Source organism: Camelus ferus, chromosome 2, assembly GCF_009834535.1.
Source record: "Camelus ferus isolate YT-003-E chromosome 2, BCGSAC_Cfer_1.0, whole genome shotgun sequence".
NCBI classification, from domain to species: Eukaryota; Metazoa; Chordata; class Mammalia; order Artiodactyla; family Camelidae; genus Camelus; species Camelus ferus.
The window spans coordinates 37,987,285-38,003,112 of NC_045697.1; the positions used below are offsets into that span (position 1 = coordinate 37,987,285).

Genomic DNA, 15,828 nt, shown 5'->3' on the forward strand with positions numbered 1-15,828 from the left:
CCCATCTCTTGCCGTGTCCCAGGGTTCCACCTTTCTAATTCTTCTCTTCTTACTCTATATATTTATCTCAAGCAATGTCATTCAAATCTTGAGTTCAAATACTACTTACAGGCATACAATTGGCCCCTACATCATTAAACCCAACCCAAATCTTTCCCCTAGGTGAGACTAGCATGGTCTTCTGGTCAGTGTCATCTGAACTTAATTTTTAAGCAATTATAAACTGGCTTCAGATGGATTCTCTTGGTCTCTAGTTCTTCTCAACTCCTTCTGACAGGCTATCTATTCTGATCAAAGATACACATTCATATATACTTAAATATGTGTGCATGTGTGTGTGTATGTATGTGTATCTCAATTCTTGAACAGTTAGTATGCTACAGAATTTAAGGGTTCAAAATACAAAGAACCTTTAAAATGATTAATGTCAATATTAACAAAAAAGTAAAAAATTTTAAATCATGGAAATGTGGTTAAAGAAGATATCTATTAACTAATGACCAAATGTAGAGCTGTAATAATTTCAGATTTTACACAGGATAATTTATTCAAGAAAATGAGGTATTCTGATCAAATTAATTCAGTTAACAAATCTAGGGGAAAAGTCAGATTATATCATAATATTTTGTACTTCTTGAAGGCAGGGACTATTTTTCACTACTCTTGGCACTTTCATGATATAGCACAATTGCCTGGCACATTAGATACATCCAATAAATTACTGTTTAATTCTGTTTAATTTATAAAGCAAACAATTTCCCTTATTAAATAATTTTTTTAAATACAGAAGTTCTGTCCCATAGTTTCAGCATTCAATTGGTTAGTGATGGTGAAAATGAGAATGTTTAATTTTTTCTCATTACAGTAAGATTTTGTATAAAAATTAATATTACCAAGTTTCATTTTTCTGTAAAATATAGTTTTATGGCATATTATAATTAAAAAGATGAGATTTCAATGTATTCTGAAATAGAGTTTAGACTTTTAATATGGTCAAAATTCCATTTTATATATATTAATATTTTTAAAAGATCAAATAGGGTATAAGGAATGATGCTAAGTGTTAATTTGGTTAAACATGCTTGTGTTTGTCACAAAATTACAAAAGTAAAGGATAACACAGCCAAATACACTTAACTCTCTGCTTAACAGCTACTACTTACATTTTAAATATTCAGGGGTTAATGAATCACTTTCCAGTAGATGGGTAGAGAGTATTTTATAAACCTCTGAATGTTCCCCCTCTGGGATAAAATTAAATATACTTTGATCCACAAGATCAGACTGAAAAAGAAATTTTTAAAAATTAAATAATTATAATGATTCAAGAGACATTTATTTTAAAAGTATATAATCACTCTTAAAACATTAGATGAGCATATGGTTAACTTTCAATTATTTGTAAAAACTGACAAATGTCAAGTTATAGAAAACAACCCAAAACTCAAGAGTGAGAAGGTGGAAGAAGGCTAACATGACCTCAGCACCTTTGATACTTCAGTCATCAGATCCATGATCAGTATGATCTTGAAAGGCTGATAAATTATTTATAAAGTTCAGTTCCATCAAATTTGAACATTTAAAATGTTAACAGGATTGAGGAAGTTGATTAGAAGAATCTTTGGCTACACTACGTAACCTTACCATACATCACAACCTCTGGTAAATTATGGTGGTAGGATTAATGTCAATATTAACAATGTGGTACACTACCACAAAGGACCACAGCACTAGCACAGGCTACATGAAGAGGAGACTTGACTTTGGTGTCCTTTCTTTTTTATTTCATCTTTCCCAGCCATCTATTCTGTAACCCACTGTCAAAAGCTATGCTTTAAGGTAATTCTCCCCCTCTCAAAAAAGGGCAAGTAATATGTTAAATAGTATAAACCTTGCTAAAATATGGCTTTAATCAACAGTTATTTGACAAACCTCAGGTTGCTTACAATGTGCCACTGCTGTGGAATCAAAAGTGAGTAAGATAAGAGTCTGTCCTGAAGAACAAACTGACAACCAAACTTCAGTGACTTCACATTTCCTGTCAAATCCAGTCCAGTCTACTTGGTTTCTCTACATTTTCAGACTGCTCTGTGGAATTCTGGTGATACTGAAGTGTTATCTTCAAGACTGTTGAAGTATGGGAGGGCAAGGGAAGTGAAAAGGAGCCATGAAGACAGGGCTAAGGGTTCCATTAAGAAGTTCCATTTTTATTCTGCTTGTATCTTAAACATTGTAAAGATTGCTAAAAGCAAAACAACAACAAAACCTCAAATAACAAAGAGTCACTGGGGACTGTAGAAGGTGGGAAAGGGTTGTTTACCACTCTCTGTACAAGCCATACACTCACACTCTCCCTCCTTTCTTTTCTCTAGCCCTCAAGGCCCATCCTACAAAGTGGAAAATCCTTCCCCTCTCTCACACGTTTGTACCTTCCATCTTTCAAAGCCCAGTTCAAATTATTTTCTTCAAAAAAAATTCACTTTAACTGCATAATCCACAGTAAAAAGGATAAAGTTCCTTTAAGTACTTATTATTCATATAATTCATTTCCCATCAAAAATACTTAATTTTAATCTTTATGTCCTACTGCCTCACAGGTGAGTAAAAGGGCCCTCTCTCTTACAACTTCATCTCCTATCCCTGAAATCAAGACACATTAACACTGTACTTTGTGTGTAACAGTTACTAGCACAGTAAAAGATTTTGGACTAAGGAGTTATTTGATAAAGCCTTAGGAGTTAACCACATCAAAAACACATCTGCATTTTAATAAGAGATTTTTCTGAATGTCTAAAAGCCTGTAGAACAGAAAGAATAAACTAAAAATTAAGGCATGCACAACAAAGGCCAGAAAGTTGTCTTTTATTAAAAAAGTATCAAAATATAGGCATTGATATTAATGTAAAAAATAGTCTAAACAGAAACGTAAGACACCAATTTGGAGAACTAAAACTCATTTTTGAGATGGTTATACTTTCCTACTCTTATTTATTCTTCCTGACAATTTCTTACACTATTTCAGTAAATGATTTGACCTATAGTACCCTTGCATTTTCATATATAAATTTATAGGGTGTCTCATAGTCATAGAGAAAAGAATATGACTGGCCAGTATACAGAGTGGCATGATCACAAGCACTGGTTTCCCACCACTCTGCTTCCCCTGACACTTGATAACCCCAAGTACCAGAGTCACCAGGCAACAAATTAACTATTGTGTGAAACTCTCCATTAACCACTGTGTTTCAAATCTCTTAATGAAGCTGATCATACTTGATGTTGCCAAACCATGCACTCAGTTCCCAAGCACAATTCAAAGGAAAGAAAACAGCAGCTATCTCGATTCTTCTATCTCCCTCATTTTTGTGAATGTAAATTCTGATTGTCATATGATATAAATCAATAGGCTGTTTTTTCTCCATTAGGTCAATGGGACCAGTTAGTAAAAATTATTAACTATTACCGCTATTTTTTCCCTCAGGAAGCCAAAGGACAGTTAAATAACTGCTATAGAGTGTAGTTGCTCAAAAGGGACGGAAAGCTCCTCTAAAAAAAAAAAGTCAAGTATATGCTGAACATAACATGTTTTCAAACAACTGTGTTCCTTAAGTACAGTTCATAAGGAACAAAGATTCTGGCCCTATCAAATAAGCTTTATTTGCTTATTTCAAATATTTATTTCCTTATTAAAAAGATTTATTTGTAAATAATCATTTCATAACTTACCAAAAAAAAAAAAAAGTCTCAATCATTATTTCTGCATACTGCATTTACACCAAAGACTGCACTGACTTTCTTACAACACACCTGTATCTGTTATTTCAAAATTGTCAAGTTAGGAGAGTAGAAAAGGAAAGGCTCGTCCAGTATCTTAACAGTGGCACCTTTAGTTCTGGACTGTTAGGCTGTAACAAGGTTAGTCTTCCTCCCTATATTACACGGTACAAATTGAATATACTCTCTCCTCAGGAATACATTTAAACAACTGTGAGTAAACCAATCTTACACTGAAAAATTTTACAAATTTTAAGTTCCCAGTAAAGAGACTCAACTTAATGTCCTGGCGCTTTCACTAAGCTGTTGCACAATTAAGTTCAATTTCTCTGGTTTTCATGTATGCTTCCAATAAAAATAGCAGGGTTGGGCTAAGGATGTCTAAAATCCCCTCCGGCATAGGTGGTACAACACTATAATTGTGCCACAGAAAGCCATACCAGGAAAAAAAAAATCCATAGATTTCCTTTCCTGATTATCATCCACAAATTGGTTAAAATGTACCCTAATTAATTTCATAAGTATGATGTGACAAAGTTAAGAAAAAAAAATTTTACAGGATTTGTAGAATCAGCCTTGTACTTTTATAGTCAGATTTAAAAATTAAAATAAAAAAATTTAAGTCATACTGACCACTGATTAAGATGGCAAGTTTTAATTTCTCCACAGAACTGAATTATAAACATTAAGGTCTATATTTAGGGATCTGCTAATGTTTCTTTTCCTTTTGGGCAAGAGCCAAAATTCTATTTTAGACAAAAAGGTATATATGTTAAAAGACAAAGAAAGGAACACCATTGTTTTAAAATTTTTATTTAGCACCTGTTACAGTTTAATTATTAACAACAAGTCAAAACAGAAAATCATGTACTTTTTTCCTTATTATGTTTGATCCTAAACAAGTACTGTTTCATTTTCTCAAAACACACTTGTGATTCAAAACCATCAAGTGACATACAATACAGCAATATCAGTGATCTGAAGGAAAGTATCCACAGTAACTGGAGAGCAGTAAAGAACTGTTTTAATAAAGGACACTATTAACTCAGTGTGGAATGAAGTGAGTCTGTTGGATCAGCAGTAATCTCCACTGCCCCAAAATTCACCTGCCAGTCCACACGCTTTGGATGACATAAACAATTAAAAAGATTCAGAAGATGTTACCAACAGAGGAAATAGGCTATGGGACATATGGGAACTCTCTATATTATCTTCTTGACTTTTGCTGTAAGTCTAAAAATAGTTTTAAAATAAAAGGGTCTTTTTAAAAATCCAGGAGGGAATGGGAAGGTGAAGAGGGTTTTCACTGAGGAAGAATGTTACTGATCAAACACTTGGATCCGAACTAGATCTGCTGCAGACATGCCTATTTGAAAATGTTATTAAACATTCCCTCACTAAAGATCTAACACCAGTGTGCCATTTGGAAGGAATTTTTAAAACAACTACATCCAATAGTCTACTCACTTTCATGTATTCAATAAATAATTACCAAGTGCCTCTGAGAAATCAGCCAGCCTATGGGGCTACAGAGATAAAGTGCCTGTACTTAGAAAGCTTACAGCTACCATAATTATCCAAATAAGCAGAAAACTTCAATTCACTGTCATTATGCCAATATGTATAAGGTAATATGGGAACAGAGAAGAAAAGCACCTAATTCTGAGAAGTATTCCATTGTATAAATATACCACAACTTCTTTATCCAGTCATCTGTCAATGGACATTTAGGTTGGTTCCATGTATTAGCTATTGTAAACAGTGCTGCTATGAACATTATGGTGCAGGTGTCTTTCTGAATTAAGGTTCCCTCTGGATATATGCCCAGGAGTGGGACTGCTGGATCATATGGTAAATCTATTTTTAATCTTTTGAGGAATATCCATGTGTTCCACAATGGTTACACCAAACTGCATTCCCACCAATAGTGTAGGAGGGTTCCTTTTTCTCCACACCCTCTCTAGCATTTATCGTTTATGGATTTTTGAATGATGGCCATTCTGACTGGTGTAAGGTGATACCTCATTGTAGTTTTGATTTGCATTTCTCTAATAACTAGTGATAACTGAGCATTTTTTCATGTGCCTACTGGCCATTTGTATGTGTTAATTGGAGAATTGCTTGTTTAGTTCTTCTGTCCATTTTTGGATTGGGTTTTTTCTTCCTTATTAAGTTGTATGAGCTGTTAAAAATAATAAAATAATGCCATTTGCAGCAACATGAATGGCCCTGGAGAATATCATTCTAAGTAAAATAAACCAGAAAGAGAAAGAAAAATACCGTATGATATCACTCATATGTGGAATCATTAAAAAAAAAAAAAAAAGACAAACGAACTTACTTACAAAACAGAAACAGACTCACAGACATAGAAAACAAACTTATGGTTACCAGGGGAGAAGGGGGTGGGAAGAGATAAACTGGGAGTTTGAGATTTGCAGATACTAACTGGTATATATAAAATAGATAAACAAGTTTATACTGTACAACACAGGGAACTATATTCAATATCTTATAGTAGCTTACAGTGAAAAAGAATATGAAAACGAATATATGTATATTCACATATGACTGAAGCATTGTGCTGTACACCAGAAATTGACACAGCACTGTAAATTGACTATGCTTCAATTTAAAAAAAAAAAAAAGATTAAAAAAAAAGCACCTAATTCTGAATGAAATCCATGGAAAGTATCCAAGAAGCAGGCTTTTAAAAAATGTAACCACATTTCAAATTATGCTCTGATTATGACTAATTAAAGATTGTATAGTTTCTATAAATACTTAACTGAAAAGAAAAGCCAATACAATCATCTATGGTTTAAAAGCATATAATTATACCTTTATTTAAATTAATCTTATTTTTTAAGTTGATGTATAATTGATTCACAATATTAGTTTCAGGTGCACAACATAGTGATTTAATATTTTCAGTAGACTATACACCACATGAAGTTATTACAAAATAACGGCTGTACTTCCCTGTGCTGTATAATATATTCTTTTTTTAAGGCATTTTTTTCTTTTTGGGGGAGGTAATTAGATTTATTGATTGATTGATTTTAATGACGATAATGGGGGGTGAGCCCAGGACCTCGTGCATCCTAAGAACATAGTCTACCACTAACCTATACCCTTCTCCCGTATAATATATTCTTGTTGCTTATTTATTTTATACATAGCTTGTGTCTCTTAATCCCATACCCTTATCTTGCTCCTCATCCCACCCCCCCCACCTCACTGGTAACCACTAGTTTGTATCTGTGAGTTTGTTTCTGTTTTGTTGTATACATTCTTTTGTTTTATTTATTAGATTCTACTATTCAATTTTATCTTAATCCTATAAAGAATTTTTTTCCCTGGCTTTTTTCACTATGTAAATATTTTTTAAAAAGAACTGCGCCCCAAATTCAGTTATCAGTCTGTCCTTTTCTCTGCCCATAATAGTTTACTTACATATTGCTATAATTGCACTGTTTATGCTTAACCAATTTTTAGATATTAGGCTAAATCACCTACTGTTTGAGCTTACTGGTAGAGTCCCTAGAGAACCAGTAAAGCCAAGTTATTTTCTGTGTTACCCAAAGAAACTGGCAAATTACTACCGCCCGGCTTTCAGAAACAAAGCAGTACCCTTTTAGAATCTGCCTTTTTAAGTGTAGAATCCATTTTCTTTATAAAGTACAAAGCAGCAGAGTAATCAGAGGGAGGGAGATACTGCTCGTCATTCTCTCTCGAAAGAGACCTTTATAGAACATTTGACTCTGTTATGTATTGTTATAAATTTTAAGGACATGGGCATTTTAAGAGTAATTTTTAAGTAATTTCAGAATATTTATACCACAAGCCCCACTTTAGATAAGAACATTACATATTAAATAAAAACTTCAAATTCATAAACTGTCAACTGCAGCAGAGCACCTGGCATAGTACCTGACACATAGTAGATGTTCGATAAATACATGTTAAGTAAACAGCAAACACATAATTCAGTTATTCCCCATTCTAATCAAAATTATATGTGTAATTCTTCTCTAATTTTCTACCCTTTTGGTCATATTAATAACAAATTGAATATGTCCATTGAAACATTATCAATTCAAGCCACAGAGCACAAAAGGTCTGTACCTACTATTTCCAGTATGTTTTCGTAAGTCATTCTTTTGAGAAAATCATTTATGACTTACTCTAGCTGTAACAAATATCTCAGTAGAAATTTAGTTATTCTCGAGACACTCTCAGTGATTACATCTTCACCACAGGAATTACTGATTAAACAGCAAATACTGAAAACTCAGCATTAGAATAAAGAGAGCAGGAAGAAGAGAGGTGAGATAAAGTGACAGTTGAGTATTTATTTAGTTACTATAAATCAGAGTCATGACAGACCTGGGAAACCATAGACATGCTAAAACAAATACATAGTCTCATTCCCACTCTACTAATGTTCAACTTGTCCACTTTCAAGGGCTTTAGAATATTTAAAATAGGCACTAAATAAGAAAGAGATTACAGCATTTTTATACTTACTGGTAAGTGTTCAAGTAATGAAGTTACACTCTCAGACACATAGATTATGCTTCCATCTGTCATGATTGCTAAAAAAAAACCATCAAGAGCCTGAAATTAAACATAATGGTCAGTTAAATGAAAAGAAAAATGTATTTCACAGGACAGAAATAAAAACCTAAAATAAATGACAAAGGGCTTACTGTGGAAATTTCCAGAGCACTGTCAAAATGTTAGCTTTTCCCCTTTACTACCTTAGTACCTATTTTTGTGCATTTTAAAATGCTGCTGGGGAAAAAAAAAAAGAAGAAAAAACAAACAAAACTATGGCCATTATTGAATTGTTGGTTTCTAGAAGATAGACTTAATGTTCTTCCACTTTTAGCATATTAGTTATTATATGAAGATGGCCTTATTTGAAGATGCTAGTATTTCCAAAGCACACATGCTATTGATAATAAGTCTTCGGCACACAAAAGAATACATTATCACTTTTTGGATATATTGACAGAGAAGTATGTGAATGAAGCACAGGGAGGTATGTGTGGAATAAAGTGAAAGGGAAATTAGCCTTAGTCTACTGAAAAAGTAGACTGAGGTCAGATCGTGAAAGGCCTTGAATACCAGGGTAAGACATGAGGATTTTGTTCAAGAACAGTCTGGAAGCAGTGTGTAATGTGGATTCAGAGGAAAAGAGAATTAAGAAGAAAATACTAAGTGGCTTTCAGAATAGTTGGGAAAGTTAATGAGAATTCAAATGAAATTCGCAGCAGTAAGAAGAGAGAAGAAAGGATTTAGGCAATCATTAAGAAATGTGATGTTAGAGTTCAGGAGAGAAATCAGCACAGGGGAAGAACAGTTAATATTAAAGAAATCCTGTACCTTAATACATATTACAAAGTTTTTCATTTAAGAATCCTAGGTACCAAAGTGGCAGCTGAAGAAATGAGGTCTGCAAAAGAGAGAGAATGCCAAAGACAAATCCTTGGGGAATTATCTACTTAAGGGGATGAGGAGGAGGAAAAGTGCCAGAGAAAATGACAGAGAAGACAAAATGCACTGCTGTCAACGAAGCCAATAGGGGAAAGAATGACAAAGTGAGTGAGGAGGAAGAGCGATGGTTCAGTATAAAAGGAGATCAATTAAGATAAAGAATGAGAAAATAAAACTGAATTTTGGTGACTTTCAAGAGTCACTGATATCAGTAGGAAGGTGAGTCACACTACAATGAGTTTAGAGATGGGTGGATGATCAGAAGGCTATTATAAACCACTCTTCCCTTCTAAAGTTCATGAGAGGTCTCATTTTAAGGGGACTAAGTATCAAGGGAAGTCATTTTTTAAAATAGTAACTGAAATATATTTGCAGGCTGAAGGAAAAGAAGATTCAATGAAAAAGATGTTGAAGACATACAGCATTAGAGATAAACCATAAGAAGAGTTCTCTTCTCCTACCAAAGTATTTATCAAACTAAATTTGAATTTCTTGTTTTAAGTATAGGGTTCTCTCAAATGATAGCAATCTCTGGGTAAGAACTACATAAACACTGTATCTGTAGCACCTAGCATATGTTTGGCACATGGCAAATAAAAATACTTGCATGTAATTTATGAATCTGATGTTTTAAGCAACCTCCCTCTAATTCTAAGCAATCGTTGAATGTATGGAAAAAGACATCCCCCCCACCCCTTCTATTGAGGAAGAAATTTGGATATTAGAAAGAACTTATTTTGTGTAGATGTCTATCTTCTAGAATGGCTCAGACAAACTCATTCCTGGCTAATGTAAGGGGAAAGGGTGAAACTTGTAATTTAAGCAAATTCATTAAATTTTTACAAAAACTCTTTGGTACAATAAATGCTGGTATTATTTCATAACGAAAAGGGTCAAAATGTCATCAAGAACATGCTTTTCTCGAGTGAAGCTAGACAGTGTTATCTTTGAAAACAAATTATTATTTTCAATGATGATCTCTATTTGCTCTTAGGATATTCCCTAGAACTGGGATGCAGCTCTCTTCTGTAAAGAGAATAAACTAAAATCAGAACTCTTAATGACTTAATCCCATTCCTAGAACTAGAGCCTGCCCCTTCCTCTTTAAAAGCAGGCAAAGATTCAGTAAAGAAAAGCCTCCACAAGCATCTGGCCAAGTGTTAACACAAGAAAGAATCAGACTTCTTTTGAATGGAAGGATTTAATTTCCCAATAAGGTAGGTAGGTATACCAAAAACTGAAGGGGCCTTGAGGAGGAAGATCAGACAGATGTGGAAGGAAGAGCAAGACAGAGAAGGACATATTCATCCAGAGACTGAAGACTGTGAACCTTACCCCTTGCCTACACTGTGTGATAGAAAGGAAAGGGTTCATTCATTAAAATTCATCTTCCTATTTGATATCTACTTGACCCTCAACAAAAGGCCTGTGTAAACCTTCATAGTTTACTTACTGAGTGTTTAATCTGGGAAGACTGGATGAAAGTTCTAGGGAAAGGGACAGTACCTCCTTCTGATGAGGCAGATAAGGCACTGACCCTTTCCTTGTAGAGTACTGAAGAGAGCTGCCAGCTGCTAAGGGGAAAGAACTCCTTACTAGGTGACTTCTCACAGAGAGACTTTGCATAGAGGTTTAGTCAGGCAAACCACACCCTCCCACACCCCTCTACCGCCTACTATCAAGGGTAGCAAGGAATATTCCTTAGGTAACAGAGATAAGAGGGAGTGGGATAGGTGGCAATGGAAGAATGGAGAGAGATAGCCAACATACAAGGTGTAAGTGAATTTTAAGATCTTAGTCTCAGTTCTTCGATTAATTAGCCATCTGACCTTGAACAAGCTGCATCCTCTTCAGGCCTCACTGGTAAAAGGAAGAAGTTGACCTGAATGATCTCAACTCTTCTACTAGCAGCTCTAACATTCCAAGATATAGCCTACATCTGAAATTCTGCTGAGAAGGGTATTCAGACTGCCCATCTGTAATCTGATCAACATAACTAGCCAACAGTAACACAACTAGGTTAGCTGGACCCAGGTTACAATATATACACACATTTATACATATCCTTCAATTTTGGCATATTAACATTAAAACATATATTTACTTAATAGGTGTAAACATAGACTAAAAATAAAAAATATGCTTGACATGTTAAAAATTTTTAAATGTAATATTTTTCAGAAATGTAATTTTAAAAGCTGTGAGGAAATCATGAGACAACTAATTTATATTTTCAAAATTTTAATGTTTAAATTTTCTGTTGCATATTATATGTAATGTTATAATCTCTAGAATATTTTATTTGTCTTTGATATTTATCTATGTATGCACTACATGTGTCTCGGCAATTAATTTAAAAAAATCTGTTCATAGCAGGAGGGAAATAAGCTCAGTGGTAGAGCTCATGCTTAGTTTGCATGAGGTCCTGGGTTCAATCCTCAGTATCTCCATTAAAAAATAAATTAAAAATCTGTTCATCGTAAAGAAAAATCTGAAGACAATGCTTTCTACTTAGCTTATTAGTAAACAGGTAATTTACCTTCATTAAGGTTATTAGTAAGTACGTATAGATATTACAACAATTTATAACTTTATAAGAAATTTTTCATACCAATAAAGCAGGGTAGTTTATAACTAACACAGATCTTATTAAATGATTACACTGAAAAATACCATAAATTAAAAATTAAAGAGTAATTAAATGAGTTTATTTCCTTTTTTTTGTTGAAAACATCAGCTTGTGTGTACCCTTTCATAAACATATTTATATCTAAAGAGATAATTAGGTATCTCTTGTTAAGAACATGCTTTTCTTGCATGAAGCTAGATTGTCATCTTTGAAAACAAATTATTACTTTTTAGAGAAAAAATTTAACAAAATTGGAACTATTATTTGATTTCTGAACTTTTATTAAGCCTCTCAAAAATTCAGATAATAATGAAAATATGAAAATTTGGCATTATTTTACCACATAGTACTATTTCCTTATAATATTTACATCTACTAATTTTAACTGAAGAGATAGCTTACTGATTTACATTGAATTATGGTTTTTAAATATTAAAGTAATATCGTTAAAACTGTACTAAAATTAGTAACCCCTGTGATTTCTTTTTTAAGGAAAATAAACTTCAAAAATTAAATACGGACATACCTCTAACATTAATTGCGTAAACTCTTCATTACTAAGGAATGTAGGTTTCCAGTCCTGTCGAATTTCACTAGCATCTGACTGTGCAGTGATTTCTGCAAACAGATTGACACATTAGTGGCATAGTCCAACCAAAAGTTTGGGGTAGTGGGGTAGATAGAGTACAGAAGTCCTACAAGTTGCCTTCTCTTCTCCCACTCTAAAGAACCGTAGGCAATAATATTTACTGGTCTAGGTAGGTATCAGGAGGTACAAGTTTTGGTACGATGAAAAATATTTGAGCTAATACAGCAAGTTATCTCCTTAGATTTAGTCTCTTAAAAATACTAGCCTCTTTGGATTTTCTCTGGGGGGCTTTGAGAGCCTGTGCTGCTGACAGGCCTGAGACTGCTTCCTCCTTGACACAATGACCAAACAAGAATCAGAACAAGCAGATTAGATCAAGCATTAGGAACATACTCTTTTTTCCCCTTCCTTTTTCTTGCTATTCAAATGGTAGTACCTAGAGAAGATATAAGGACGTGAACTTGGAGTAAAGGAGTCAAGGAGGCCAGTCAGTCTGCTTTTAGAAAAGAAGATGTTAGGCTTGCCTATTGCCAAGCAGAAAGATTCTTCCCAGTCTGAAGTGCGTTACTCTTAATTAATCAGTGAGACTGAATTAAGACTTTAGGCAAAAACTTTATAGTAATAATCCCAGATTGATTCTACTTAGTGTCTTCTTGCATGTTTCCTAGCAGTAGGAAGTTGGTCAAAACTTTGGAGATCCTTGGCTTGGGGTATACATTTTAACAATTTTTATAGTTTATTTTGTAACATACTTCTAATGGATTTAGTTATAAGAAAGCTATTCATAAATGATAAAATCTGAACTACTTAGGCAATAAACATTTTTCCATTTTTAAATGCAGATATATTAAAACAGGTAAAATAAAAACCTGTATCACAGATTTTACTCTACAAAATATACTCTACTTTGCAATGAAAAATATGGACTAAGTTGTTTGACCAGATATGTAAATATGGCATATTAAATTGGTATCCCAAATCTGGCATACTGGAAATGTCTTTACTAGATATAAAGAGTAACTGTGAAGTAGAGCTACTGATTCTGTGCAATACAGTCATGCTTTTCAAATTCACATCAATTATATATATTCAGAAAAAAGGACTTAATCCACAAATAAATCCCAGTAAGTTTAGTTAAACACAGGTTTATTTTTAGAGCAATAAGTATATAAAAATTACCTTTCAATTTAAGGTAAATTTTATTTTTGTGAGAATCATATATCCAATTTTGAAAAAACTTACCTACTTAATGCCAAAATTAGTCCTCTTTTGTCAGGGTGAAATAATTATGCATGCATATTACTTCATTTCATTCAACAATCATTTATTGAACTCCTAAAATGTCTGAGGGACTGAATGTGCCATCTTGCAAGGGACACTGAGGTTAGTGAAAATACTATCTGTAGAGGTAAAATGTAATGATGATGGTGGCAATAAAAATGAAGACAAGCAATTCTGACACATTTACAGAAGAATCAACAAAATTTGGCCACTGTGATACTATACTAAGGAAGATTTAAAATAACTTTTCAGGTCTGAGTCCTGGGGAATTGAAAGGATGGTGGTATAAAAATGAAAACAAGAAAGTTGAGAGAAACAGGTGACCTGACAAAATGAAAATGAGTTCAGTTTTAGATGCACTGAGTTTGAGGACATGCACAAGAAAGATCCAGAAGTTACCTGGAAATAAAAGACTGAAAAGTTTGCATCTAAAAATACAGATTTAGCAGTTTAATAGAGAGGCAAGAGCTGAAGCTATGAACTGAGATAACCAACGGAACCAGTGTTTAAAAAAAAAAAAGGCAAAAGCACAAAAGACTTGAGAACTGTTACATTTAGAGGACAGAAAAAGAAAGAGGAAAGAAATCAGCTCAGTTAGGGAGGGGGGAAGTGAATGAAGAAGTGTAGAGTAACTCAGGCCAAGGGCAAAGAAAGCCAGTGGAGGATAAATGAAAATGTCCAGTGCTTCAGAGATGCTGAAGAGGATGAGGTATAACAAAAAGCTACTGCTTCATTGGCAGAAGAGGGCATGAGGAGTGGGGGTGATGGCATTAGAGAAATTAACAAAAATAATTTTAAAGAGTGGTGGGTCATAAACCAGGCTAATAATGCATTCCACAGTGAGCCCGCAAGAAAAAGAGACACTAGTTATAAATTCTCCTTTTGAGAAGTTTTGCAGTTTCATTTGTATCTAAAACGAAATGTCCTTTTACAAGTTTTCCAATTATTATATTACCAAAATACTTAATATTCTTAAAAATTTTCTTTTCATGACTTAGTCAAAGTGATTTTGTTTGATTAACAAATAATCACTTTAAAACACAGTGTTTATTCCCTAAATATACACTGAAGCCCTTTTAAAATGATATGTAAGACCCTCTCAATCGTACTCTTCCCTTGCTTTCAAATAGACCCATAATTTTCCAACTCAAACTATGCTCCAGTTAAACTGAACTCTCCCAGCTTCTCTGGTTTGGTACATGCTATTTCCTCATGTGAACTGCTGTTTTTCTTAGTTAATCTAAAAGGAAGACTCAGTTGAAAAATCAACTACTTTTTTACTGACACATTCTTTCCTCTGTGTTCTCACATAAAGTTTATGGTTTACAAGCACTACTCACATTATAATTATCTTCATTGTAATTAGCTGTTTATATGTTTCTCTCCCTTGGCTTGAGTTACTCGAAGGTCAGGACTGTTAACCTACTAGGATACAGTAGGCACTAAATAAATGTTTGTTGAATGAAAGAAAGAACATATTAGGAAATCTTTAAAAAGGCAATTATTATTTCTTCCTCTTAAAAAAATTTTAGGAAGCATCCAATCTTTACTGCCAAGATTATATCACATTATGCTTTAAGAGAGGATCTGTTATTTTAAATAAATCCATTTTACAAAATTAAAAATTTACCTTTATGTTTTCGTAAAAAATCAATGCTCTTCTGTAGAACAGTAGATTTATCCATCTTTCTAGCATTACCAGGAAGCATGGATCCCAATTCTTTGATGAGAACATTAAATTGATCTCTACGTTTCTTCTCAGATTTGTTTCTAGATACTCTGATGAAATAAAAAATTAAATAAGCAGTTTTCAAACAATCCATTTAATTACACAAGTAGTTTAATACAATGCTCAATATTGACACAACCACATGGCATGTTACTTCTGTCAATATGGATAGTAATAAATATTATTTCCTAGGTTACAATATACATTTAATTAGGACAATAATTTTTCTTCTCAATTTATCACTAGAGAAACATATTAAGCATTTGGCATACATGTTTTAATGAAAATGTGAGTAAGACAAATTACATTCAAATCTCAGGTTTA

At 33.4% G+C, this 15,828-nt stretch overlaps 1 protein-coding gene across 19 annotated transcripts in view; it reads right to left on the minus strand.

Moving 5' to 3' along the window:
* The window catches only part of CLOCK (clock circadian regulator), a 112,773-nt gene that overhangs the window by 34,473 nt on the left and 62,472 nt on the right, over positions 1-15,828 (minus strand). For 18 of the 19 annotated variants that reach the window (XM_032497864.1, XM_032497773.1, XM_032497838.1 and 15 more), the window contains 4 exons: positions 15,406-15,554; positions 12,432-12,523; positions 8,305-8,394; positions 1,164-1,284 (listed from right to left, as the gene is read on the minus strand). In XM_032497864.1, the coding sequence (XP_032353755.1) occupies positions 1,164-1,284; positions 8,305-8,394; positions 12,432-12,523; positions 15,406-15,554 (452 nt within the window). Of the gene's footprint in view, positions 1-1,163; positions 1,285-8,304; positions 8,395-12,431; positions 12,524-15,405; positions 15,555-15,828 lie in introns of those variants that run through there. The other variant, XM_032497870.1, reaches the window with a different exon arrangement.